The sequence below is a fragment of the Python bivittatus genome, unplaced genomic scaffold (assembly GCF_059951505.1).
Source record: "Python bivittatus isolate LINGU-HERP-01145 unplaced genomic scaffold, Pbiv_v1 ctg000480_np1212, whole genome shotgun sequence".
In the NCBI taxonomy this organism is placed as follows: Eukaryota; Metazoa; Chordata; class Lepidosauria; order Squamata; family Pythonidae; genus Python; species Python bivittatus.
In genome coordinates, this window is record NW_028277075.1 from 52,010,990 (window position 1) to 52,038,918 (window position 27,929).

The 27,929-nt window shown below is 40.0% G+C and overlaps 1 protein-coding gene across 2 annotated transcripts in view; it reads left to right on the forward strand.

Annotated features, from left to right (window-relative positions):
• The first annotated feature begins 2,008 nt into the window (after positions 1-2,008).
• Positions 2,009-27,929, forward strand: part of SYT9 (synaptotagmin 9) — a 102,112-nt gene continuing 76,191 nt past the window's right edge. For both annotated transcript variants that reach the window (XM_088145878.1, XM_088145877.1), the window contains exon 1: positions 2,009-2,723. In XM_088145878.1, the coding sequence (XP_088002004.1) occupies positions 2,318-2,723 (406 nt within the window). In that variant the 5' untranslated portion in view covers positions 2,009-2,317. The remainder of the gene's footprint in view (positions 2,724-27,929) is intronic.

Below are 27,929 nucleotides of genomic sequence, written 5' to 3' on the forward strand. Positions count from 1 at the left end.
AAGCAGCCAAACATAGGCCCAATTCGGTTTGCTATTACACCATCATGCCCTGGCTGTTGAATAACAAGCAGCTCTATACAGTGGAAAGAATGCCTGGATAGAGAAAAACTAGAGTTAGGAATATAACTTTCATAAGAAGTACAGTATTCTTAAGGTTGTTGCTTGGGTGAAAGAAAAGTAAAAACAAGCTATATTTCAAAAAACATGGGGATAGGAAAGCTGGGGTTACTTAAGTCAGTCTACAGCTAAGAACCTGTAGTGCGCTCATAAGCACCTGAACCACACAAGTCAGAGACAGAAGAAAAAGAATGAACTAAGGAAGTGATAAAAAATCTGAGAATATCAGTCTAACCAATAGGAGACATGTTGCATGCAGACATGCAAAGGAAGCCCTTGACACAAGGAAAGAAGATAGAACTGCAGAGTTTTTCTACTATCTCTGCAGCTGTTACCCTTCATTATCAAAAGGTTTGTAGGTTCAGAAAGCTGGTACATGCAAAGTTGAATTTTAGCCCAATCTTCCCCCTAATTACACAACACAGTGATTTCATTCATCCCCCATTCAGACTTAAGCCATAATTAAGTGTATAGAAGTAGTCATTCCCCTCCCCTCTTCAGCATTATCCCACCATAACATTGGGGTACATACCATTTTGCATTCCTTTTTCTTGGAGGTGAGGTCAGGTACTTGTGGATACAACCAGAGGTCTGTTATAGTGTTGGGAGAACAGGTACCCGAACACTCACTCTGGCCGCTAACCAGCTTCCACTGCAACCATCTATCTTGGTTTGTCTGGCCTCTCCATTAGCACTTTGCTTTCTGAATTGCTTTCTTTTGTCCCGCCCAGGTTTTGAAACTAACTTCCTTCACTCTTCCAGCAAGGTAGAGGAGCAGAGAGCAGACCTCATTACTTTATCTGGGGAAGAAGGAGGATTGTATTAGCACAATCCCAGATTAACTAAATAATTCTCTAAAATGACCAAAGCACCAATATTTTACATGGGGAAGAGAAGGAGATGGATTAGCACAAATAAAAATATTCTGAAATAGCACGAAAATCTTTACCTTTAGATGTAGCGTTCCATCTTTTCTTCACTGCAGGGTCCAGAAGATAATAAGTGGATCTGAACTGAACTTCTGTTTCTCATTTTCAGTTTTCCCTGTATTTCAGTCACTTCCTTCTCCCATAAAGGAACAGTGATGACAGCCAGCAGCTAGCCAACCTTTACATTGGAGGTAAGATTCTCCTCCCTAGATCCTAGTTCTACTGTTGTGAGACAGTCTGCTTCCTCTCCCTTCTCTCTATTTTTCCTTATTTCACATATCTTTCCTTATTTCACATTATTTTAACTTGAGAGATGCCCAAAGGGAGCATGGGAGGATGCACACACAAACCACCCTGAAAAGTTCAGGCAATGTCCTGAAGTCAGAAAGGCCCCATTCAGTGCTGCCCTGTCCTGACTGCGGGATGCTCATCCTGCTGGCCAAGGAGGGCTGTAGGGATCAGAACCACCAATTGATCACCTCGATAGGATTTAGTGTGACCCAGCCACACTGTGACAACAGCATTTCGCACTTGTCCCAAAGTACATGCTAACTAAAGAATTCCACCACCCCCCATACACTCACTTAGTGCACTTGTGCTCTCCCTCCCCCCCCCCCGGCCCCCATACAGCAGTGTTTCTCAACCTTGGGAACTTTAAGATGGGTGGACTTCAACTCCCTGATTTCCCCAGCCAGCATCTTAAAGTTCCCAAGGTTGAGAAACAGTGATATACAGCATTCATTTTCCAATTGTGTGTGTGTGTGTGGGGGGGGGGGATGTTCTAGGCAATTCTTAATAAAACCTCAGCGAGTGGTAGCACCTATCTGACTTCATCTGCATCCAGAAGCTAAGCAGGGCGGGGCACCTGGATGGGAGATCACTAGGAAAAAACAGGACTGAGGAAGCGAAAAACATCGCGGAAAAAGACTGCGCCGACCTATTTCTGTGTCCAGGAAGCTATCGGCATATATCCACGAAGTCAGCCGATCGACTGGCAGGGGACGTCACCACTTTATTCCAAGGACCACACGCGACGCACGCGATTACTGAAAGTCCTGGAGCGCCCAAGACCGCTAAGTAAGCGAAGTCAAGGCTCGCGAGGCCTGCTCGTAAGAAAGAGTTCCTGCCGGTAGGTAGCGCTGTTAGGGCGCCGTTTGGACCCAAGGTAAGGCTGCTTAGGAGCCGCGGCGCGTCGACGGATGAGCCTAGACTAACGCGCAACTGGTGGCGGGATCCTCCTCCTCCTCCGGGAGGGGTCCTTCCCGTCTCGCATGCCCGGCGCCGGCAGCAGCAGCAGCAGCAGCAGCAGCAGCAGCAGCTCTTCCCTCCGAGCGCCAAGGCCGAGAGGACGAAGTTGGGAGCGGCAGACCTCGGGGGGCAGCGGCGTTACCGCTGCTGCTGCTGCTAAACATGCGGGCGTCTCCCCCGTTGCCTCGCTGTCGGCGCCAGACGAGAGGCGGGCAGCAGCCGAAGCAGCGCGTGTGAGCGAGCGGGGAGCTCCTCTCCTCTCACAAGGATGCTGGGGGACGATGCCTGGTGGCAGGGAGGACGAGATTTGCCAGAAAGCGCTGAAACTGCTGGTCGAGCTCTGTTCCGAGGGGACGGTCGAGAACGACAGGTGCCTGGAGTTCAACTACTACCTGCGGGACAGTGGCAGACCCCGGCCCGCCGACGCAGGTAAGCGGGATGGAGCGCCGGGACTCTGGGCGGGAAGGGAAGGGGTGGCTCTCGAGAAGAACTTCCTAGGCGCCAACCAGCCCGCTTCAAGAGGACCTCGTTTCAAATAAACAGGCACCCGTGCCGGCTGGGCTGGGCGGAGGGGCGCGTCCATCCTAATTGGATCCAGGCGAGCAGCGCGGAAACTCGGGGCAACGAGAAAGCGCGTGTCCGGCCAACGCGACTCCCCACCCCCTTCCCCGGTGACTTTGGTGGATCTCCCTTTCTGCTGGCGCCTGGAGGTGGGGGTCCGAGCTGAAAGAGAAAGGGATCCTGTCGTTTTTTCTCAGTCTCGGGGTACAGTCTTGCTTTTTAATCCCAGGTGTTTTTACTCCGAGCTGAAGTCCTACAGAGTTCAGTGGAAGACACTCCCAGATGCATTTCAATCAGTGTAAGGAGCCGTCTGAGCTGTTTTTAGATCCCGTCGGGTTTCCCATTGCTACTGCGGTACTTATATATAGGTATATAGGAAGACGTGAATCAACACTTCTCCAACAACTGGAGATCAGGCTGATGGTGTGTTCTTGTGTCTAAAGGCATTAACTCTGCACATGGTTCTTTGTGAAACTTACACAGAGTACAAACCTCCGAGCAATTCAAAACTTCCTGTAATATTTGTCTCTTATACATCCACCCATACCATACATACCAGTGAAAGTCACAGTAATGAAAAGAATCAAATGGGATAGAAGCATTAAGTCTCCTACTAGCATTTAAGCAGTTTGCTAAATGGTAGAGATCTCCTCTTGTTTCCTTTAAGATCAAACTGGTCATGACAATAACTGGAAGCAAACCTGTTACTAACTGGATTGGACTAGTGCTTGGGCAAGTAGGTGCTGCCCCAGCTTAATAATGCTAATTCATTAATAGTAGTAATAAGTAGTAGCTAGACTTTGAACATATTTGAAGCTAGGCAGCCAACTTTGGTAAACTCGGTTGGCAGGAGTCAGGAGATGGAAAGTATACATACCAAGTTGTTAGAATGGTAAATGTTTATTTTGCTCCATAAAATGACTCTTAGCTGTGATATTTCTTTGGAAGCAAATCTGATTAAAGAAACTTGTTTTAAAATAAATGTAAAGGTATTGAGTGAAGAAAGGAGTGCGTTTAAATTATTTTGTTTTAGTAAAATCCATATTTGATCTATTGTGTTATTTTTGCTCTCCAAGTAAGTTTGTTTGCACTGTCTTTAATTCCAACAGATCAAATAACCATACCAGCCTTTGTGGATGATTATGGGATTTATACTGGATTATGGTTTTAGCATAACAGATTTTGATTCTTTTCTTTCTGATAATGTACTCTTAGACATTTTTTTTCTTTAATAACTACTTTGGGCTGCATTGTTGCTGTTCTACTTTCTAAAAGGATGTTAATTATTTTTTTACCCTGAAGTCCCAGAACTATTCCCTAAGCATTAGGACATTCTCTAATTATTAAAAAATCAAAGTTTCGCTAGTACAGTTACAGCTGTGTTTTATCAAGGGAATATTTTCCAGGTAACTAACCAATGGCCTGATGTGCATCTAAGGTTCTTAGAGAATCCACAAGTTTCTCCCATTTCTGCATGCCAAGCTTTCCTTGATCCATCTCTCTCAGGCCTAATGCCATTTACATTCTTTTTTTTAATAGCAATTTTATGAAAAATTACAATTGCAAAGATAAAAACTAATGCAAACCCAATCAATCAGTCAATCAATCAATCAAAGAATAAAAAGAAAAAATAGAAAGTGCAGAAAAGAAAAAATAGAAAGGAAAATAGAAAAGAAAAAATAGAAAGGAAAATAGAAAAAGAAAAAATAAGAATATAGTAAAGAAAAATAAAAGAAATATATAAAGAAATGACTTAACTTTTCATTGCAAGTATAAACAATTTTAGTAACTTACCACCTTCTCTTCAAATACAACAAATGATCTTTTCTTCCCATATCTCATCTCTGATCTATAAGCAAATTCTTAAAGCCTCGTCATTTCAATACCAATCAGCAAAAGTCCATTAAGGGTTACCAGAGATAACAACATACCTATTTTAACCTTGATCAAATAAACCAACTTTATATTCCTTCCTTTTACTTTTAACTATCTTGATCACTAATCTCTTCAAATAATGTCCTAGCACTTTATTTCTTTTCATTGTTTCTTGGTCCCTTCTCACAAAATTCTTCAAAGCTTTAACAAGTCTCTTTTGTATATCCAGTACAGGAAAATTACCCAGGTCACTTTCTTGGTTTGTTATTTGTATAGCCATCTTAATTATTAAGATATCAGTCAGTTTCTTTTGTGTGTCCAGTGTAGCATTTTTTTCTGTATCATTCTTGTAGTCTATCATTTTTAAATCCAGATCACTCTCAATCTTGTCAGGTCGAACTTGTTCCTCTCCTATAACATCTTTTAAACACAGTCTGTCTATAGAGGCAGACACTCCTAAAATTAACTTCTGGGTCTGTCATTCAAAAATATCCTTCAATATGTCCCGTGTTAAAATATTTCCCTTTATTCTGTATTAGTAAGTCAAATTTAAGTGTTCTTCTCCTTTAATTGTAATCTTTAGCTCCTTCTGGTTCCCTATACTGTCCAACCTAAAGTCTCATCCTACCATTTTTTTTTTTTAAGGATTCAAAAAAAGCATTTTCCCACAGGAAGGATTCTTATACTTAATTCCAAAATCTTATTTCAAATCCATCTGGACCCTTAGTCTGCTTGTAACTTTCCAAAATCAAAGTTCTAATCACCCTTTTGCTGTTTAAGGATTTAATTTTTTTTCCCAATAAACTTGCATTTACAACTTCTTTCACTAAGGATTAAAGGAAACTCACTTGGTGTTGTAAAACTTGTCAATCCAAAGTTTCTTAATAGCTAAAAAGCAGTTAACAAGCAATTTCTAAAAGTGATTAGAAAAGGAAGTATGTGAACTCGGTGCTCTTAATGGTACTGACCATTCTGTTGTCTCCCAGAACGCTAAATCCGCTGGAGACCGCTGACTTGCTGGTCTACTCACCAGCTGTTCATTCCACTGTGGTTGTCAGCTCTGCTTTTAGCGAAGCCACCTTCAGTTTGCCATTTCTTCCCAGAAATCTTGCCATTTACGTTCTTAATTTTGGTATAACTGGAATATTTACTACGAAACATATACCTTTCAGCTTAATGGAGGTTCCAACCTTTTAAGTATCTTTGATTGCTTGAGCCTATGTTCCAGAGAGCAAGAATAAATCAAAGTTAACATCAAAAACAGGAATCCCTCCTATAATTTGAATATTATTGCATTTTTAAAGAAGGGCCTGTAAAAAATATAAACAGTTTGCTTGCAAGTCTGTAGTGCATGGCTATAATTACTACTACTTCTACTACTACATGGATTGCTACATGCATATCTGTATGTGGTTTAGCCTGGTGGAAATCTGAGGGGTGCAAGTGAAGAATGATGAGGTTTACAGTTTGGAAGATGGCGGCAGGATATGTATGTGATGGGAAACTCAAATCATCTTCTGCTCTCTTCTTTATTTGCATCTGATGAAGTAAACTCAACTCATAAAGTTTGTGTTATTTTACAAAGTTTGTTACTCTAGAAAGGTGCTACTAGACTCCTTCTGCCATTCTCCCCTCTGTGATCTTTTCCTTCTCTCAGGTAGCCTCTCTACCTTGGCCTGCCCTGGTCATTGTCTTCATTCATCCCTTTCAGGCAGTCCTGTTTTCTTGTCCAGCTGACTCAGCATTGTGTGACTGCTGAGCATGCTCAATCTTTTCTCTCAATACTTTCTATTAACTTCTGAAAAACAAATGTATTTCTGTCAGCGTAAAGACTTTCTCAAGTGTGTTGATGTTTCTTTCTAGTTAATTGGTGACTTTCATTTTGGTTATGCATCAACCATCAATGGGCCCTGAAGTTTCGGAATAGAAGCAAAAAGTGGGAACAAATTATTGCATGAATGGGAGAATCTTCAGAGATACTTTTCATAACTTCTGCTGTTTGGGCTACTTAACTGTAGTCACTTGGATAACAGAATCTGCATTAGAATACAGAGTGGTCCTTTTGAATTACATGCAAGCTTCCACCAGAACAGGCAAAGCTCCATATTGTTTTGGGTCTTTAGTTACATTATACACATTGTGATTTAGTGTATATTGATAGTGCTTAAATGAAAGGAAACATGACGAAAGCATACTCTGTGTGACTGATTAGCCAGTTGTTGTTGTTGTTTAGTCGTTAAGTCGTGTCCGACTCTTCGTGACCCCATGAACCATATTGCGCCAGGCCTTCCTGTCCTTCACTGCCTCCCTGAGTTTGGTCAGTTTCATGCTCATTGCTTCAGTGATGCTATCTAACCATCTCATCCTCTGCCGTCCTCTTCTCCTTTTGCCTTCAATCTTTCCCAGCATCAGGGTCTTCTCCAAAGAGATCTCTCTTCGCATTAGGTGGCCAAAATATCTGAGCTTGAGCTTCATTATCGATCCTTCCAATGAGCAATCAGGGTTGATTTCCTTTAAGATTGACTGGTTTGACCTCCTAGCAGTCCAGGGAACTCTTAAGAGTCTTCTCCAGCACCACAGTTCAAAGGCATCAATTCTTCGGCGCTCGGCCTTTTTTATGGTCCAGCTCTCACAGCCATACATTACTACTGGAAGATTAGCCAGTACAACCCTGCAAATAAATCCCCCAAAGATATTAGCTGACAGCGATCTGTTATGTTTACCTGTCCATGCATCTCACCTGTATTTGTTATTTGAGGGGTAATAGCTGCAATACAAAGAAACAGCTGTATCCCCATTTTCAAATAGCTTCCCTGCCTCAGCATCTGGATGCCACAGTTATCCAGTTACACAGATATATGCAAATATGCCCTATTTGGGGAGCACCTATAGTGCATTATGTCGGGCCTAGCCCAAGGAACTCCAGGAGATCATGCAGAATCAATCCAGCAAGGTTTATTAGCTACAACCCCTTAACAAGAATCTTCCCAGAATGAAACCAGTTCCCAGGCTCAGCCAGTTCAGATCGATGGAATTTCTTAGGGAGGTGCCAGTCTCCTCCGCTTATCTCTTCCTCGCTCCTCTGGAGATGAGAGCACATTCTTTACTCCCCTCCCACCATTCCAGTCTATCACACATTGTCTTAAATCATGTTAAGCACTTCAAGTAAATAGGTTAAATAAGTCAACAGTGGGTATGTGTGTATTTATGTATGGTAAACTTTACCTATTATATTTTGAGTGACTGATGGCTGTCTGTCAGAAGGATTCATAAAATAATGATTGTGCTCAGTTTTTGTCCTACTAAATATTTATGAGACACCACCCAAAATGATTCTGAGTTGAACTGCATTTTCTCTGTGTTCTTCTGGTTCTGCCAAAGGTGTTTGGTTCAGCTGCAAAGTAGGTTAGTTGAATTTTTAAACCATTGATGTCATCAACACCTTTGGGGATTTCTTGCCAAAGCTGTCTGACTTCTGTAGAGATACCATTTGGGGAAAAAAAGAAGCACAATGGGTACAAAATCCATTTTCTGATCTAACACCATGAACAGAATAGCATGCCTGGCAGGTAGAACATCTTCTCCTACTTAGTGTTCCCTGAAATAATTATGAATGTTGGTTTTTCACTAATAAGAAAGCTTTTCTGCAACACAACTGTCACTCTTGCATTATATTGTAGAATATAAATTCATCTTAAGTTGATGTTTAAAATACATCTTTGCTATTATTTTATCCTGGCATTTTTATTTTATTTGTTTATTTTGGAAGGGGGTATATTAGACTAGCAGAAAAAACCCTGCTGGTACTGTAATTGTATACCAACCTTACAACGAATAAAAAATAAAGTAAGAGGGAAAAAACAAATCACAGGTTTAAGTTTCCAGAAAGGTTGCTGTATCATTTTGGTGCTACTTTTTTGTCGTTACATAACAGGTTGAAATCCATAGCCTAACCTCCAAAAGAAAATGGATAAGAAGGTGCAATACCATCTGCATTTATTTAGTACTGTTTCCAGGGTGAGTTGGGGAGCAGCCCCATTAATTTTCCCTGTGCCTCCCTATAAATTTTAAATTGGCTTTAAATTACTAGACAAATTTACCCCAACTTTTGTGGGTCCCTTGAACTTTTAGACAGATTTTGGGCCTGTGTTTATATGGTTCAGATAATAACCTCTCTGCTACACTATTAATTTGATGAAAGAGGGGCCAGCCTTTGTCTCACTGCATCATGAAGTCCTACCATTTTTCTTCATGGCTAGGCAGAATGGGCAACTGGAATAAGTGAATGTTTTTGATAATTCTGTTTTTTATTGTTTTCGGTCTTTCAGTTACAGCTGCCATTGCATTACTGGACACTGTAATTGGGGTTCTGATGAGTGGGTGTGGAGTAGAAGTGTTCAGCTGGTCCATCCATGGAGTTCAGTTTTTGTGTCCAGAAGCCTGCTTCTACACGCAGATCTCTATTCCAGTGAGCACTGAGACTTAATAAAGTCATTGGATGAAAAAGTCTGCTTTTCAACACAGTACTTTTCTAACTAATGCTGTGCGTTTTCCAAATGAGGCTCAGTAATCTTGTTTTGCTTTTAATGTGCTTTGTTATTTCTTGTTTGACCATTGAACAGGGAGCTAAAGACAGAGCCCTTTGTTTTGGAAGGCTGTGCACTTAGCTCACATTTCAGCGATTGAAACAGTATCATGTGAAGATTAAAGGCAATCCCCTTGCTGTCTGCTTTTTCCAGCCATGAAGTTAAATTTCTTATCCTAGTTGGAAAACAATATATTGAGTTTACTAAAGGGGGAAAAGGCCCTAAGGTAGCATTTACTGTGGCTCCACAGAAACCCATCAGTAGTAGACAGGCCCAAGACATCTTGATCTATTCAGACAAGCTGTCTTGCTGAGTTAGTAGAAAACAATTAATGGGCTCTGAGGAATGTCTCTTCAAATTTCCAAGGATTGGTCAAATGACAATTGCAGTGGGGGGTCAACTAAGTTGGGGGGGGGAACCTTAATTGGGACTCTACTATGACTCCAATTTTATTCATATTTTAATTAATTTCATATACAAGTGATTATGTTAGAGGATTTTGTCACTGGAAGTATATAAGAAAAAAGAAGATAGTTTTCCCCTTTTACCAAATTTCAAAAAATAGGGACACAATTAAAGGAATCGTTCATGTAAAGTTAGAGCAATTGCCCCACATCAAGAATGCTTTCGACACCCCTGTTCTGCTTTTGTACCACTACCCAGGATTTTGGCATGTTAAAAAATGTACATTCACATCTAATAGCTCCATCAGTGTGGCAGCAGACAGCCCATTCCTCCAGGTCTGTCTCTGGGCTCAGCTTAAAATACTTGATTCCTGATCCACATGCCACTCTGTTTTTTGGGGGGGGGTATTTTCCTTAGATCAGGCATATAGTATGCTGATACTTTCAGTTGACCTGTTATATGAGCGGTGGGCTGCTCCCTTGCCAGTGTTCCCTTCTTTTTGTGCACAGATTGAGTTAATGATATTTCCTGTTCTCTTTTTTGTAATTATATGATGTATTCTATCAATATTAAGTTAAAATCATAATTGGTGGCATTAGTTGCCAAGGAAATTGCTTGGCTTTTTTAGCTCCTTCACCCCTGCAGGCTGCTTATCCTTCTGAGGTCTGCATATTTTTTAGTAAACACAATGGAATATTTCTTGGACTAGTGAACTCCGTTCTGTAGACCTCAGCTAGGAGGGTAGACAAGTAATTGCAAAGGAAGGGATCATGCAAAGACTGTAGGTTGGGCACACATCCTAAGGTACACAGTGTCCCTGCACCTCTAGGAACAGCCACTGAGTAGAATCCAGATATGTCTCCATAAAAATCTAATGGAAGTTTATGTGTTCCCTATCAACCAGTTCTCTTGTTTTAATAACAATAATATGGCCCATTAGATGCATGTTAGCTTATAGAGGTATACACCAAACTCATAGGGAGAGTGTTTGTCATACAGATAAATGTGCATTTTTTAAAATTCCCAGATGGATCATGTTCCTTTTCAGTGGCCAAAACTGCTAAAGTAATCACATATAGCATATATAGGAGGTTTCCTCACTACTGAGTTGAAGTGCAACCCACCCATCCTTGAGCTGGCAGAAGATTATCCTGGCATGAAACAGAGGTGTTCAAAACACAGAAAGTGGTTTAAAAATTATCTTGAATAGAAAAAAGAAAAAAACATGTAAGCTTCTGGGTAGATCACAAGATGATATAGATTTACTTCTAATTTAGAGGAAACTGTTTAAATTCCAAGTACTGCGTTTGCATAGATATGCCAGAGACATTAAATTGCCAGCGACAATTTAATTCCTGGTTGAAATGTTTACCTGTTCCTTCATGACAAGGATTACAACAGAAAACAATTCTTCCTTGTTTCTCCTGGATTCTCCCAGGGAAATATGACAAGGTTAAAAGAGAGGCTGAGGGAGAGAAATATTCCTTTTCTTCTTTTCCCTACCTCAATTCTGGCTTCGATTTAAATTAAAAACAAAAAACTTCCTTTCCAGCAGAAAGGAGGGGACTGGGTTATCATACTGCATAAGTGTTCCCAGCCATGTCTCAGCCTAGAGAAGATGCTACTGGATATATTTGAGCCTGGTGTCTTTCCTGAAGGGTTGGCATGCAGGCTGCTGGGAATCCAGATAATAGCCTGCCCATTCACTATCTGGGGCCAGAATTCAGGGATTAAACTACTATTACTTACTTTTGTTCCAATCATGTAAATTTGTATGTGAATTTTCCTATTGATGTTTACTATTAAGAGTCAGCGCATATAATATTCCTGCCATATGGATGCTGCCAAAAATGACATGTCCATGTATAACCTTTAAAAACCATTATTATTACACTGAAAGTAGCGTTCATTTATTAAGGTACCTTGGGTTGCTCCATGTTCTTACTAGCTTCTAGGAAGATTATAGCTTTACTTTTAATAGCTTGGACAACTTAAGTGAGGATATTATTTTCAGTGGGATCCCCGCAGAAAGTGAAATATGTAGTCCATTTCTTTATATAGCACCTCTGTTCGAGTGCATGGCATCTTGGAGTAGGTTTGCTCAACTGTGAGCATTTTCTCTAACAATATGGCTCCTTTGGAGACAGAGTAGCAAGATATTTATACAGATTAATGTTTGTGTGTGTATATCACTAATTAATGTTTGTGTCTATATCACTATAAATCATTACAGTCACTATTACACTGTATATCAGTATCTGTAGATCACTATGGGGTCAGGATCTCTGGATTGTAACTCTTAAGGATGATTTTCAGAAACTGGTATGCCATTCAAACAGTCCCATCAGTGGGATTCTTTTCTGAGAAATGCATCAGGATTTTTGCCTAAGAAACTTCTATACAAAATTCATAAAGGTCATAGACTGCTGTGAAGCTCCAGAATAGGATGAAAAAAGAGATCAGGAAATACTTATGTAGATAAAGATGATGAAGAGAGAGACCAGATCATTAATCATGTTGAATTTCATTAATATCATGGTGAGCGGAAGAATGACATAGCTAATATTAAGTAAAGCTCTCTGTTTTTTATTGCCCTACTGGGTGTATATTGTTGAAGCCCCCAAAATAAACTAATGGGCTCTTTGTTCATATTAAAAACAGCTTCTGACACATTGCAGTGTGGGTAAATATTATTGTTATAGCAGCAGAAATTAAATTCCTGGAGGTTATGAATCAAAAACACTAAAAAGTCACATCTGATCCTTTATTAAAGTTGAGAGCAGATCCTTACATCTAGAAAACCTTTTTTTTTTAATGTTCAGAATGTCACTTGGGTTTTGGGATACATTTTCATGCCAATGGAATTGGTAGTCTCCTCATTAGTATTTTGTTTGTGAATGTATTATACTTTAATGTCACCATGCTGGAAAAATGCCCCTAACATAGCTCCTTAAATTATGAGCATAGAAAAACATGCAAAATGATTTTTATGTCAAATACCCTCCTGACTGTAACTACTGTACTTCTTTTAGGTGGGTAATGATAATACTGAATGCAATTATGCTTTATGTGGATTCTTAGAGCCAGATACAGACCAGGACACAATTTTACTATATTCCCCAATATTTAGGAAAATGGCAAACACCCGCCTCTTTCACATTGTTTTATTTTTAGGTTTTATAATTTGTATTTTTAATTGTTATTAAGCTACCTTGAATGTTGTACAAACAGAAAGGTAGGATATAAATGTAATGACTAAATAAATAAATAGTGCCTGGTTCTGTTAGGCACTGGTAGAGATGTCCTTAGTCAAGCTCAACTCGTGGGAGCAGCATCCATGCAGTTTTCTTGATAAAAGTATGTAAATGGTTGGCCATTGGCATCTTCAGGAAGTTTTTTTTTTTTTTTTCCAATTTTCAGAGCTGTTGGCTAGACTTGCAAGTCCCCGATGGTCCCGCCTCTAAGTACTAACTAGAGCCCACCTGCTTAGCTTCCAATATTGGCCAAGGTCAGCTAGGTGCTACCACCTGCTAAGGTATCAACATAATAAGTGTTTGGCAATATTATCTACAGCATTTCTCCTACAGTAGTTATGGCATTCTGTATTTTCATACTTTAGCCTTTGGGAGGCTGGAGGTGGATGCTGGATTGTAGCTGAGTCTTTGTAATTCTGTAAATGTATGAAATATGCATCTCTATAGATCTGGCATAGCATGCACACTGTTGGGGATGTGGACAGTCTTAGCTTATTTAACAATAAGACCCAATAAAATCTTATGGTCTAATATCAGGGTTTTTCAGATTATGTCCAATGGAATTCTAGGGTTCTGTGAGAACTTGATGGGGTTGCTTGAGAGACTAGAGGCAAACAAAAAAACTTTCTTGAACACAGCAATTTTTCTGTACTAGAACTTTGCCTCTTGATCAGAGATTGTGGGAACATTTTTTTAAAACAAACAAAACATATTCCATGGCCTGAAAAAATGTAAAAACCCATGGTCTGTATTATGTTAAATCAGGCTTGTATATTAGATCTTACATACTAGAAAGCATTGCTCTCAACATAATCTCAAGAGAATAATTTCATTTCCTGTGTGATTCCTGGGGTGTTGAGATTGCTTGAGGAAACAGAGAAAAGAAAGTTGCCAGAATGCAGCAATTGAGTAATCTTGGGATGGGAACAAAAAGGACTGTTCAAAAACCCAACACCTGAAAAGATTCACATACAAACATTTGGTGCAGACCTTTATCTTACTATTTTCCATTGGCTTTTATTTAATTTTAAGGAATTTTTAACAAGGGTTAGATTCACCATAAATATGAAAATAAAGAAACTAAAAGGAAGAGTCTTTTCTTTTTGAAGACAGTTCAAATTTTTTTTAAAGAAGGAGGCATATATATATTTTACGCTTGAAAAGTTACTCAAGTGATTTTGGTCATTTTCATAACCATACAAGCTCTTAAAGGTTTATTGAAGCGTGACAAATTTCAGCCAAAAGGGGAAACCGTTTATGAAGTCAAAATCAAATGAAACTTTGGATTTATAGGCAGAAAAACTCTTTCAAGTTAAAGTACATTTCTCAGTGAGTTAGCTATGACTTGAGTCATACTTATCAGCATTTCTTATATTTGCATCAAGGTGAAAATAAATTAAATGATGCAGCCTTTCCAGTTTGATAGACTTTTGTCCATCTAGTTTGCAGAAGATTCCAAGCATGTGCAAGATGGCAGAAGCATGAGCATTCAGGAAAACTTAGCCTTATGGTGCCAACCAGCTTTCCTGAAGAGGCATACAAGAGATGTTGACATATAAGGAAGGCTAGTTTATTTGGAGAGTAAGTGTATAATAGCCACCCCTAAAAGGCAATACAGATTGTGCAAACTCTTCTACCTCTAACAAAGGGGACTCAAATCCAGGTTGCCACAAGTGCCACACGAACACTAGTTCATCAGCTCAAAGGCTGCCATAACTGAAGCCATTTCATACGTTAACAGAAAAATCTTTAGTGAGTCAAAAATGAAGAAAATGAAAGAGTATCAAAGTACACTGTTAAACACATTTATTAAATAAATAAAAAAGACTCTGTGAAACAGCTACTTGTGACACAGAACTGCAAAGCACAGCCTTTTCACTTTGGCCATTTAGTTGGCAGCATTTTTCATTAACTTAATATTTCATTAATATTAGGTTTTATTACTGGGTTGATATGTAATATATTTCAAGATCACATTGATGAATCTAGAAACCCATTGTACTAAACTATCCAAATCCTGTTTTTCTTTTTCTTCCCATCCTTGCAGACATCTTATCTTTCTCTCTGTTGTTTTCATTTGCTTTCTCGCTGTTCTGTCTCCTTGCCTGTCTAAGCTCTTCCTTCCTTTGCCTAGCAGAGAGATCTCACTTGCTTGCTGCCTTTATCATTCTTTGCCCAGCAGAGAGACCTTGATTCAGGGCAGCCAGATCCAGTTCCTCTTCAGCTGCCTCCTCCTTTCCTCTCCAGCCTCCTCCCCCATCTTCCCTGGCCAAGCTTCACCTTCATGCTGTCCCTACCCCGAGACACTCATGCTGCCTCAGAAGCAGTACCCATGATGGAGCATGAGAGCAGGCCAGATATCTCCAAAAGTGGGGGTGCTCAGTGCAAGGGGCCTTGGGTCTTTAACTGTATGGCATGGTTGACCAGGCCCCACTGTTGTTGGGAAACCCATTGCATACTGGCCATTACAGTCCTGCTATTCCTTTTCCTATAGTGCTTCTGTGGCTTAGCCTGCACATCTACACAGTACTCAGTGCCCTGATTTGCTGGGCAACTTACTCAGATCTCATGGATTACTGTTGCAAACTATAGAAAATGGCTAGGATGGCTACATGTGGCTCATGAGCCATGAGTTTTGAAAACCTTGTTCTAACTAATCATGAAATATTCATGATACCAAACTTGTCCTTTAGTTTTGTTTTTCAAAATGTCATTTGTTAAACCTGGCTCATTGGTTGAATAAATTGGGGGTTCATTTTACTAGAAAGGCTGATTCCAAATATTGTGCTAGGCTGTGGTTTTTTGAAGTCACAATTGCTGAATAAGCCATAGCTGCTAAAATTGTGTAACAGTGATACAGTGTGATGGGGTTCTTTTAAAACTGGAAGTATATTTTGGTTTGCAAGGATGGCACTTAACACAGATAAACAAGACAGTGGAGGCTTTTATGCTTTTTTTTTTTTTTTTTTTACTACAGTGGTACCTCGGGATACGAACGCCTCTACTAACGAACTTTTCGGGTTACGACCAGCTCCGGCTGCAAAAATTTACCTCGATATGTGAACTCTGCCTCGGGGTACGGTCATTTTTCCGCCCTGATATGTGGTCCCTGGCCATTTTTCTGCCCCTGACATGTGGTCCGCGGCCGTTCTCCTGCCGTGCCACGCGGCGCCCGGCCGTTCTTCTGCCGCGCCGCGCCTGGCCATTCTCCCGCCACGCCGTGCCCGGCCGTTCTCGCACCGCGCCACGCCTGGCCGTTCTCCCACCATGCTGCGCCATGCGTGGCGCCTGGCCGATCTCACGCCGCGCCTGGCCGTTCTCATGCTGCGCCCAGCCGTTCTCCCACCGCGCCGCGCCCGGCCGTTTTCCCGCCGTGCCGCGCCCGGCCGTTCTCCTGCCCCTGACACGTGGTCCGCGGACACCAGAACAGATTAACGGTAATTACATTGAACCTTATGGGAAAATTTGCTTCGGGGTGCAACCAAATTCAGAGGGCGGAACGGATTAACCGGATTTACATTGAACCCTATGGGGAAATTTGCGTCGGGTTATGCCCAACTCGGGATACTCCCAGAGTCACGGAACGCATTAAGTTCGTATCCCGAGGTACCACTGTATATACAATGAAGCTATTTACAACAAGTATTTGCAACAGATATATAAAACACAATCCTGGTGTCAGGTTTACTCCTAAGTCTCTCTCCCAGAGACTATTCCCCTCTAGTTCTCCTGGTAACTGCTTCGCTTCCTCCCCCTTTCGCTCAGCCTCCCTCCCAGGTTTCTGGGCTTATCAAGAGAGTGAAAAGAAAGGGATGTGCTGGATTTACTGCAGTGTGCTCAGCGTGGCTTGACCTTCTCCTGGATGTGCTCAGCTGAACATGTTCTGCTTCTCTGTTGGGGGAAGAACCTCTCTCAGGGTCTTCTGCCCAGTCCTTCCCCAGGGACCAGGGCTTTGCTAACACCAGCTGATCCATCTTGGGTCTTGTGTGAATATGCCATCTGCAGCTAGCAGAGTCCCTCCTTCCCATCTTGGGTCTTGAGTGAAGATGTTGTCTCTCTGGCACTTCTCTTCCTCCAGGAAAGCCACCCAGGGATCTTTCTTCTCCCTCTCCAACCAGGAAGTGACAACTGCTCTTGCACACTCATGTAACTTCGCTCTCCAACTTTTCTCTCCAGCCACTCTGTTTTGCGCAGTCCTTTTCTTTCCTCTTCTTCTTTCCTTTTGGGTCAGACCGGCAGCATGTCACCCAGCAACTGAGGAAGTGGCCATTCCCCAAGGCCTCTCATCCCCAACACATATGTAACAGGCTGGACCAATGGGACTGGTGTCTCTACATCTCCCCACCACAGCCATGGCTAGCAGCTGGATCAGCTCATCAGCCCTCACAACAGCATAACTGCCCTTCAAGGCCAAAATTCAGCTTCTTCTCCCCTTTCCTCACTCCATTTGCTGACCCATGCCAGCACAACAGCAGCCAGGCCACTAAAAACCATATGCCACAAACAGGAAGCTGCAAATCATGGTTGAGATCACAAATTCACTGAGCTAGAGTCAATCATTATCTTAGAACTATGTATAAATCCATGCAATGTAGAATTAATACAGAAATGAAATTCATGGTGAATTTATTTTAAAGGACATTTCTGTAATATGACTTCTGCTCTATTGAAAACAAGGGAAATGTTGAGGCATCTAAAAGAAGTATCTGCTAAGATGTTAGACTTGAATTAATTGGCTTTAGTGAACATTAGCTGTACGGGGTAGGCTCTTAGCCTTATTAGTGTCAGCAGATAATGTTTAAGTACTTGCATTACAAGGCAGGAAAAGCTGCTCTAGAGCAATAACTGCTAAGTAACTTTGGAGATGAAGGCTAAGACATATTCCTTAATAGGATCTACAGCCTTTCTTCAAGCAAGGTTGGGCTCTTTTGTATGGTAGTGATAATGGAGATCTTAAAGGGTTACGTTACGTCTACTGTTACTGGATATAAAACAAAATCTTCCGTCACTTTTGAATAATGCTCTTTAACTGAGAAATGACGGAAACTGAGATTTTAGCTTTCTGGGAAGCTTATCCTTTTTCTTAGTCTCTGTTCTTTTTTCAACTACATCGTATGTCAGGTCTGCTGTGCCATTATGGGTTGTTTTTATTATCTCTCAGATGCAGGGCTCTCCTATTCACATAAAATAGTAAAGACTCCCTGGAGTCCAGTTCAGTTCCTTGTGACTTCGTGGACATAACCATCTAGTTTTCTTGGTAACAACACAGAAGTAGTTTGCCCTTGCCTTGTTTTCGTTTGTTTTACTCCCCAATGTAATCTACAGGCATGGGGTTTCCTGATAGTCTCCTACCCTAGTACTAATTGGTAGTAGAAAGCTTCAAAAGAGTATTTTGCTTTCTGTTACCATTTAGTACTAGGGTGGGGGACTATCAGGAAATTCCATGGCAGTAAATTATATTGGGAAGTTAAAAAAAATAAAATAAAAACAAAGCCACAGGGGTCCCCTTGATATTAAAAAAAAAAAAAAAACAGCAGCTTAGGATCTGGTTACCTACAGGACCACCTTTCTCCTGTCATTTCTGCCTGATCAGTAAAATCTGGTAGAATTGATGTGCTCAGGTCCCTGCTGTAAAACACTGTCATCGTGTGGGACCTAGCAGATGTGCCTTCTGTGTAGGTGCACCTACCCCATGGAACAGAGTTTGCCCCAGGTCCACCCTGCTGTGTTTTTGTAAAGGTATAAAAACTTGGCTCTCTGGGGTAGAGCGTGGTAATCCATTTCCTGATAGTGCTTTTATGATAGATGGAGTTTGTTTTATTCTGTTCCAGATGTGTTACATATAGTATTGTTTTCTTGGTTTTTTTTTTTCTTGTTTTTAAAACCTAATGTGTAAGCCACCTAGAATTACTCCAGTAATTGAGGAGGCATGCAAGCTGGCAAACAAACAAATAAGACTAAAGTGAAGTGCATCCATGTTACTTTGCTGCAGAGCCCCTCTCCATCTGCAGAGTTTGAACTTTGGGAGAAGGATGAAAGGAGCTTTTCCCTCACTTACTATGGTTGGCACTCCCAGTACAAGTTTCAGAGGCCAACTTACAGGTCAAGTAAGGTCAACCCAGAGGTGCCTTGATATGCACTAAGGGATCCTCCAATGCATTGCTCAACCAATTGAGAAAAGCCAGTAGCATGGAAAAGCCCTTTTTACATTGGTGAGGTCTCTCAATTGTTCCCCAGATGTCGAGCAGTTGAGAGGTGCCAACAGTGAGAAAAGACCAAAATGTCTTATTTGGGGAGCATTGCAGGAGAAGGATGAGGGAAGCTAAAGCACTTCCAGAAGTGTCTGGCCTAGAACCCCTTGATACATCCTGAAGGTCTAGGCTAGACAGCTTCTGAGAAGGCTGCAATCAAATCTGAAGCTACATAGTCTGGAAACATTTTATTGGGGCTGTGGGAGAAGGCTAAGAAGAGTCTTCTCCCACAGCAGTGGCCTGAAGCAATTCAAAACCACCCAAATTGCTTCATCAAGACAAATCAAGTGGCCTCTTTGCCTTTGTGAAGCAAATCACATAGTCTCCACTGTCCAAATTGCTTTTGCAAAGCAAATCTTTCTCATTTTGCATAGGCTTACCAACCAGGTCCAGCCCTACTAATGTTTTTAAGATCAACCAAGGTGAGGAAGAAGCTTTCACTTATTTGTGCAGATACAGTATTTGTAAACATCTGGGATATTTTAACGAGGAAGCTGTATAAAATTACTGTTAGTAATATTAAATACCACAAATATTTTCTCATTAAGAGGTTTTGTCTGGGATGTTATCCATAATTCTGCATAATGGAGTAAATCTATTTGGGGGGGGTTGGGGTAATTTTATTTGGGGATGGGGTAATTTTTGGGGTAATTTGAGGTGATTCTAATTGGGGGTGGGGTCTGTTGCTCCATTACCAAAACAACAACCCAACCTCCCACAAGAGGAGCTGGGTAAGAACATTATTCGGGCGAGTACAAATGCACTGCAGCAACCCAGAACATCAGAAAAAGGAAACAGACCACCTATGCAATGAAATGGATGCCATACAACTTTATCAAAATATGCCTGACCACTCAACCCACTACAGTACAATCAACAAAAGCTATGAAAAGGATTACACCACCATACATCAAAAACATCTAAGAAACAACCAACAGATTATTACAACCACACAGCATCACCATAGATACAACCACACAAACCAACTATACAAACCAACATACAACCACACAAACCAACTGAAGCCTTCCAAAACATCTTAAGTAAACCAAAAGACCTAGCAGCCCAAGAAGAAAAAACATCTACAACGTACAATGTAAGGACTGTAACAGCCACTATGTAGGACAGACAAGCAGAAGACTAGCAGAACGCATCCATGAACACCAAGTAGCAGTCAGAAGACATGATGAAAACTCCTTAATCTCACAACACATGAGCAGACTCAACCATAGTTTCACAGGGAAACTGTGAACATCCTAGACCAAGCTAAATCCAAAAATGCTAGGGAGTTCCTGGAAGCTTGACATTCAGACAAATCAGCCATCAATAGACACATAGAGATAAACTATATTTACATACCATTCAAAAAAGACAATAAAAAAAACTAAGAAGGAAACAAATAGCCCAGAACACGTCCTCTCCAGCAGCCTATACCCAGATAAGCAGGGATTGATGCCAGACAAACAAGCAGAAAATAATACCGTAATTAAGGAACTATCAAGGAGAAAACCACAGCCCCACCAACACTGACAGGACAAGCTATTGTATATAAACAGGGAGCAAACCCCACACTCACTAGCACTGATGATGTTACCTAATCAGTTAATGAAACTTCCTGCAAGCAAACAACCAAGTTCAGAGAGCACCAAGGACTCCACAGAGTAATTCTAATTTGTACCCAGTAGTATTAGATATTTAAAGTTGAGCATAACTTGTATCATAGACATGGCTGTCAGACTTCTCCAAAGGTTGCTTCTGTTTTTTTATCTCTTCTTTTCTTTATGCTGAGATTTTAGAAACAGAATGGACTAAACATATCTAAAGATTATAAACTGATTCCATTGGATAGAGAAAATTTAGAGACTGTTTTATTCTGCTCAAAAATGAGGCCCCGCTGAGTTCAAGGAAACTAAGAATGTCGGTATTGGATTGCACCCATAGAAATCAAACCTTTTATAACCTTTTGGAGGCTATATTTACTTGCAACAGTCTGGTTCCAGGATCTGGCATTTTAAAACAGTGTTCAAACAACTGTTTGTACAATCAGATTTGGGTAAATAGGGGCTGTCCAGAAGTCTCTGGTACCCACATTCATTCTGCAAACATTCATGTATTTCCAAACATTCATGTATTTCATTTCTCATTTCCTGCTAGCTTTGGAATTGGAAAGCTTGTTGAATCTTCTATAAAGGCTGTAATATTTTCTAAGATGAAATTTGTGTGTCTCTGTTATTAAGTGCAAAACATTTCCATATAATCTGTGTCTCTTGCTTCAATTCAATATGTCCCTGTTCCACCTTCCATCTCAAAGCTATTGCATTTATTTTGTTTGTTTAGGACAAACCTATCCTGCACTTTGAAACTTTCCAAATCATTCTGGATTTTAGCTGTATTTATGGCATTAACTTAAGCTGTTTGGGAGCTTTGCTTAGCATGAAGAGACAGAAGGAGATTATTTTAGTTTTAAACCTATACTTTGTTGATGGAATCTTGTGATATATTTGCTTTCAAGGTAATAACAAATTTGGCAAGATTATTCATAACTATGTTTGCTTTTCTGTTTTCTTGTTTCTTAATAAAAGAGTCATTACAATTTATGAAGTGTTGACATTTAGATTTATTTTAAGTCTCAGTAAATTATTTTTAATTTCTTCTTTTGGTACTGTCTTCAGTGAATGAAATATATACTCTTCATGCACAGCAGCTGGTACTTTATTGTTGTGATCACACTTAAGCCTCAGCATTATTGGGTTATTCATGTGCTCTAGCAATCTAACATAGTAAGAACAATTATAGTATACGCTGAGCATATCTCTATAGAAATCATGCTACTGAGAACTTGTAAGCATGCATATAGAAATGGGCATCTGGCAGGGTACATGTGGCTTCACAATCCCCATTTTTCAACTCCCAGAACAACCCATTTGCACCGCCATAGTTTTCATTAGTTAAACCCCCAATATTCGGAGGTGATTTTCTTTCCATATTTTTTGTTTGTTTTTAATAAGATTGATGTGTTAACTCTTGAGGCACACATATTCATTCTTCTCCCAACATGCCCCCCAAAATTTGAAAATGTGCCAAAACATTTCAGTACTGCCCATCTGGTAATATCAGTGCATCACTGAATACATCCCCTGAAATTTTTGGCATCCCAAAACTTTTTTTATAAGAGTGCAGCCTTCCCTGATGAATAGAGTTGGTGCCATCCATCATATAGTAGGGTCATTTTTCCATGAATCTGCAACGTGGGGATTAGCTATGTGGTAAGGTCACATCAGAATGGTCAGCGGTAAAAGGAAACGAGGCCGCCAAAAAACATGGTGGCTAGATACCATCAAAACCAATACCAGCCAGAGCATAAAACAACTAAAAGAAGCCATACAAGATTGGAAAATGTAGAGAGAGCTGCTCCACAGAATCGCCAAGAATAGGACACAAATGAATGGGTACCATCATCATCATCAAGGTCTGCACCACCACTAAATGATGGTCAAGGACTTAATTCCAAGAATGCTTTTAACATTTTTATTATTAGGGTTTAAAAAAAATAGCTAAAATCTCACGAGATAGTCAGCTTGATTTAATTGGGGAAAGGCATCCCTTACATTATGTGACATTCCATACATATGTTGCTGACAAACTTTTATAACCAGTTTTCAGTAGTTAGAATGAGCAAGCTAGGAAGAAATAGAGGTAAGCATCTGTGTTTCCCAAACATTTGGTCTGTGTCATGAGGTGGTCAAAAACATTGCAGAGCTATGTATTTAAATGCATGTTAATCCCATTCCTGGAAGTGCAATGAAAGCAATGCTTCATTCAAATAGATGTACTTGCAATGTTTTAAAATCATTATATTCTGGGAAGAAGTCACTGATACATTAAATTGACTTTGAGAGAGATCTTAATATTTCAGATATCCATATTTTTTTGAACCACACACCTACTACATGGAAATTGATGGCTGGCAATAAAATGGATTTGTTGTGCCATTCTTACTGCTAAGAGACTTGTTCTTCATCACTGGAAAGAAAAATGTAGGGCTCCAATTATTAAGTGAATGTTACTTACGATTTATGAACAATTTGTTTACAGATACATACTAGATATGGATGATTATAATGAAATACAAGCATCCTTTATTGAAACTTTTAGTAAATACACACACACACATACATAAGATCCTTATGTATTCTCATTTCTTCTGTTAAATATTGCTTTATTAAATAAATATTAGTTTTGTTGTTGTTTTTAAAAGAAAGATGCATAGTAGCTGAGGCCAGCCAGGTTATACTGGTGCTTAGGACAAACCCCCACATAAATAGCTCTTCCTGACAATAAAGTACAATAATAATGAAATAGTAGCTGTTACTTAACAGCAACGTAGGTAGAGTGAATACAAACCTAAACTTGACTTGATTTAAAGTTTAATTAACATTAATTTAATTACTTCACTTGTATTTAACCATTTCCCTTTTCTGTCAGATTAAAAATTACAATGTTTTAATACAATGTTTGGAGAGGCAACAATCAGGTTGGTCTGGGACCCCATCAGATTTGGAGCATTAGATTATATTCCCCTGCTTTAACTCAAATGGGCATCTTTTTTTATTAAAAAGCAGTTGCTTTTAATCTATCCATTTTGCCAGTTACTTAACATTGCAGGATATCTTAAATGTGGTTTTATCCAGCTCTAGTTCACTGCTGGGTCCCTTTTCTTTCTGCCTTTGATCTATATATGCCCCATTCAGATTGCCATGTGTGCTCCTTGGGGCTCCTACTGTGTGGATTTTCCATGTCAGATTTTTCAGGAGAGAGGATGGGATTGCTTTGCACACAAGACAGTTCCAATAGAAGAGAATATCTGTAGCTCAGGGTTGAACTGTGGAGGCCTTGGTGCTCTCTGAGCTTGGTTGTTCACTTGCAATGTTTCATTACCCAACTAGGTAACATCATCAGTGCTAGTGAGTGTGGGGTTTGCTCCATTTCTCCCATTTGCATGCTTTCTGAAGTGTTTGATGCCCATACGTGGTACCAACAGAAGAGAATATATGTAGCTTAGGGTTGAACTGTAGAGTTCTTGGTGCTCTCTGAGCTTGATTGTTTGCTTGCAGATGTGTCATTACCCAGCTAGGTAACATTATCAGTGTGAGTTCATAAGCAAACAACGAAGCTCAGAGAGCATCAAGAAGTCCAAACAAGAAAGTTTTATAGAGAATAGATGTTTCCCATAATGAAAGGAATAGGGAAATCCTCCAAAAGGGACAACAGTGCTCCTCTCTAACAAAAAGTTCATCAATTTTATCTCCATTTTACTAACCCTTTTGTTTTTCTCCTATAAGAATATGTATACTTGTTAAATTAATGCTATTTTTTTCCTGTAGATCTTTTAATTAAGATTTCAAAAGACAGAAATGCTTTGTCTGTTCTGGTTTATAACTGCTGATTAAACCTTGTACCAAAGTAACAAGCAGTCCCCTCTTCAAAGCTCTTGTCTTAATACATGCTATATTACGCCCTTGTCGGGGGTTTTGATTTGTTCATTTGATATTAAGTTGTTTTCTTTTTATATCACTTCAAAGATAAAAGAGTGGAAATGAGACATTTCACTAATTCTGCTCCTCATTTTCCCTTTCTTATTTCCATTGCATCTTTTCTTTTTTCTTTTTTCGCCCTTCTCCTACATAATATTACAATTTTGGTTTATCTAGAAGTGTTTCCACAGTGTACTGGGAGCCACTCAGTGCAAGAAAAATTGTCCAGACCAAAAGAAGATTTGAGAAAGGCAGGGAGAAGATGAACAGCAACAACACGGGCCTTGTTCTAATATTAGGCAGACTGAGGCAGCCCAAAATAGCTAATTCACGGCAGAATCAAATGAGCAATCCTACTTTCCTCTTCCACAGTCTGGTAGAAAGGTGGATGGGTAACAGACTGTGTGGCTTCAGAAGGAGATTACTGCAACAGTCCAGTGTTTTGAAGGTATGGCCACACTTTTTCTGTGGTCACACATCTGGGGGAAAAAGATGAGTTATAGAGTGTATTTTGAGGGGCTAGAAAATGTAATGGGGAACAGTCTCACTCACTTTGTCTTCTGAGAAGACAAGGCAGCCATTTGTGGACAGACAAGATCTTCATTGGCAGCTATTATATGAGAGCTCTAACATGATACCAGATTTCCAAATGTGCCCATTAAGGACAGTTATCAACACCTTATATGTCTGTCTGTCTATCATTTTTGCTTAAATTAGCTTCAGTAGGATACAGTAATCAAGGTTCTTGAATGTATCCTTTTGCAATTTCCTACAATTAGCCATTTGTTCATATAGGATTGGTTGGTGACAGGTCGTGTGAGCAGAAAAAAGAGCTTTTTGAAGAACTAATTTTTGGATTGACTACAACTATTTTAAACAGAATTAGGTTTCATCAAAAAATACTGCTCTATCTGTGCATTATTATGGGGACTGAATGAAAAGTAACACTTCTACCTCCATAACGTTAGTTTAAAGTGGGTTACTTTAAAAAATAAAACAGAAAAATAATCCTTGACATTAGCCCTTTTGTTACCTGTATTTACTTCTCCACATAATCGTCGCTGTTCATTACACACTTCTTCCAATGATGGACAAGTTCTTAAAGCCATCACAAAAGTATTCCACATATTGTCTCTTCAACTAGGTCCTGACAAGTCTTTCAACCTCTTCATTTTGGTCAAACAGAAGGCCAAAAGAGTATTCCTTCAATTTTGGGAAAAGGTGAAAGTTGTACAGTATCAGGTTGGGACTGTGTGGTGAATGGGATGAGGCAAATTCAACTTTGCAATTGATCTTGGATGGCTCATAAGGTGTTAGACCTCAGGTTGTCATGTTGTAGCAAAATTTCCTTCTTGTGTTCTGACCTCTGCTAATCATTGTTTCAGAGTTTTGAGAGTTGCAGTGTAGTGCTCTTAGTTGAAAGTAGTGCCAGGCTCAAGGAAATCCATATAAATAACACCATCTGTGTCCCAAAAAGCTGGGTTTTCCTGCCCAAGGAATTTTTTGATTTTTTTTTTTTCCCCACAGGTGAAGTTTCCTGATAATATTCTATGGACTGATTCTTCATTTCTGGGCTATAATGTTAAGCCCATCTGGTGAGCAATTCCTCACCTTCATTTTTGTAGCATAACAACTACAGGCAAATTTTGGCTCATGAAGTTTTAATCTCTGTTGGCAGCATGAGAGAAACCCATCTTGCATAAACATTACAATCCTGAAGAATATCAGTAATATAAACCACATGTTTCTGTGAAATGCCAAGCTTGACAGCAATTTCCTTTTGAGTATTCTGCCAGCTATTGTTAATCATACCATCAACTTTTCTCATGTGAAACTCATTGGTTGCTGTAACAGGTCATTCACTTTGTTCTTGATCACACAAATGAGCTCTCCCCAATTTACTAACTTTACAGTTTTCTGGCCCAGCAACACACAGTACTCACTTCAGCATAGCCATTGCCATAAACAACCTGCATTCAGCAGTGAATTTCAATTGGAGGAAGTCTTTCAATCACAGCACATTACTTAAAGTACACTCAGTACTCACTGCAGACTTCCATTTCAGATACAATAGCAACTCAACCTTTTCTCTCAGTAACTTCCCACCAGCTGAGGTGAAAGAACATGTTAGAGCTTCTAGCAAATAAGTCATCTATTGGCAACTTATAATGTTAGAGGCATTATTTTTCATTCAACTCTTATATTTCCCAACTGAACCTTCAGTTGGTTCTTTTGTTGTTGCCATTGTCTTCATATAAAAGAAATTGTTTCTGCTGCTGTTCTGTGTGCTCTTCCTCTTCGAAACACCCACTGAAAAGTTATAACATTCTGGATAGAGCATGCCAATTGTTTTCAAAGTAGAGCAAAATTTAAACAGTAAATATGACATCAGGTACTGACATGGTATTTATAATTCTTAGGAATATCCAGATTTTACTTTGCTTCATCAGGTATATGAACTGAGTATCCTTTACAAGCAATGCCACAAAGCAGCAATATACTTCTAGCCAATGAAACAGCTGCATTCCTAGGCAATTTTGTTATGCATCTGAGCTGCTAGAAGGGAAGCTAGCATTAGGATGTGACATACTAATTTCATCTCAGTTTCAGTGAAGTGCAGTGGTGAGTTTCATCAAAGAAAGATACACTCCTACACCAGATAAAGGGCCTTGTAAAGCAGATTCTAGCGTATTCCTAATGGCTTTTTTTCCCTGGATTGTAGGTGGAGGCTTTAATTACGTTACCTCTTTCCCATTAACATGGCTATCTTAACAATTGGCTAAAAATTATGTTAGGACAGTGTTTCTCAACCTCAGAAGCATTAAGATGTGTGATCTTCAATTCATGCTGGCTGGGGAATTCTGGGATTTGAAGTCCACATATCTTAAAGTTGCTGAGGTTGAGAAACACTGTGTTAATGACCTTGGGAGACAGGAAGGAGAGCTGCAGACTGGACAACCAGCATGTAAAAGATATCTCAGCCCACAGAAGGAGGGAGGGCATGGGAAACATTTCAGAAGGGACCCTCCCTAGTTTTCTGGAGAGTAAAAGGAAAGGAGGAGAGAAATACTTTCAGTCTTGCAAGATTCTGTTAATGTAACCATACAATAAAGATAGAGCTAGTACTCATGGTTGTGCTTCTTGTCTGGACTACCTCAAAGGGCTAACA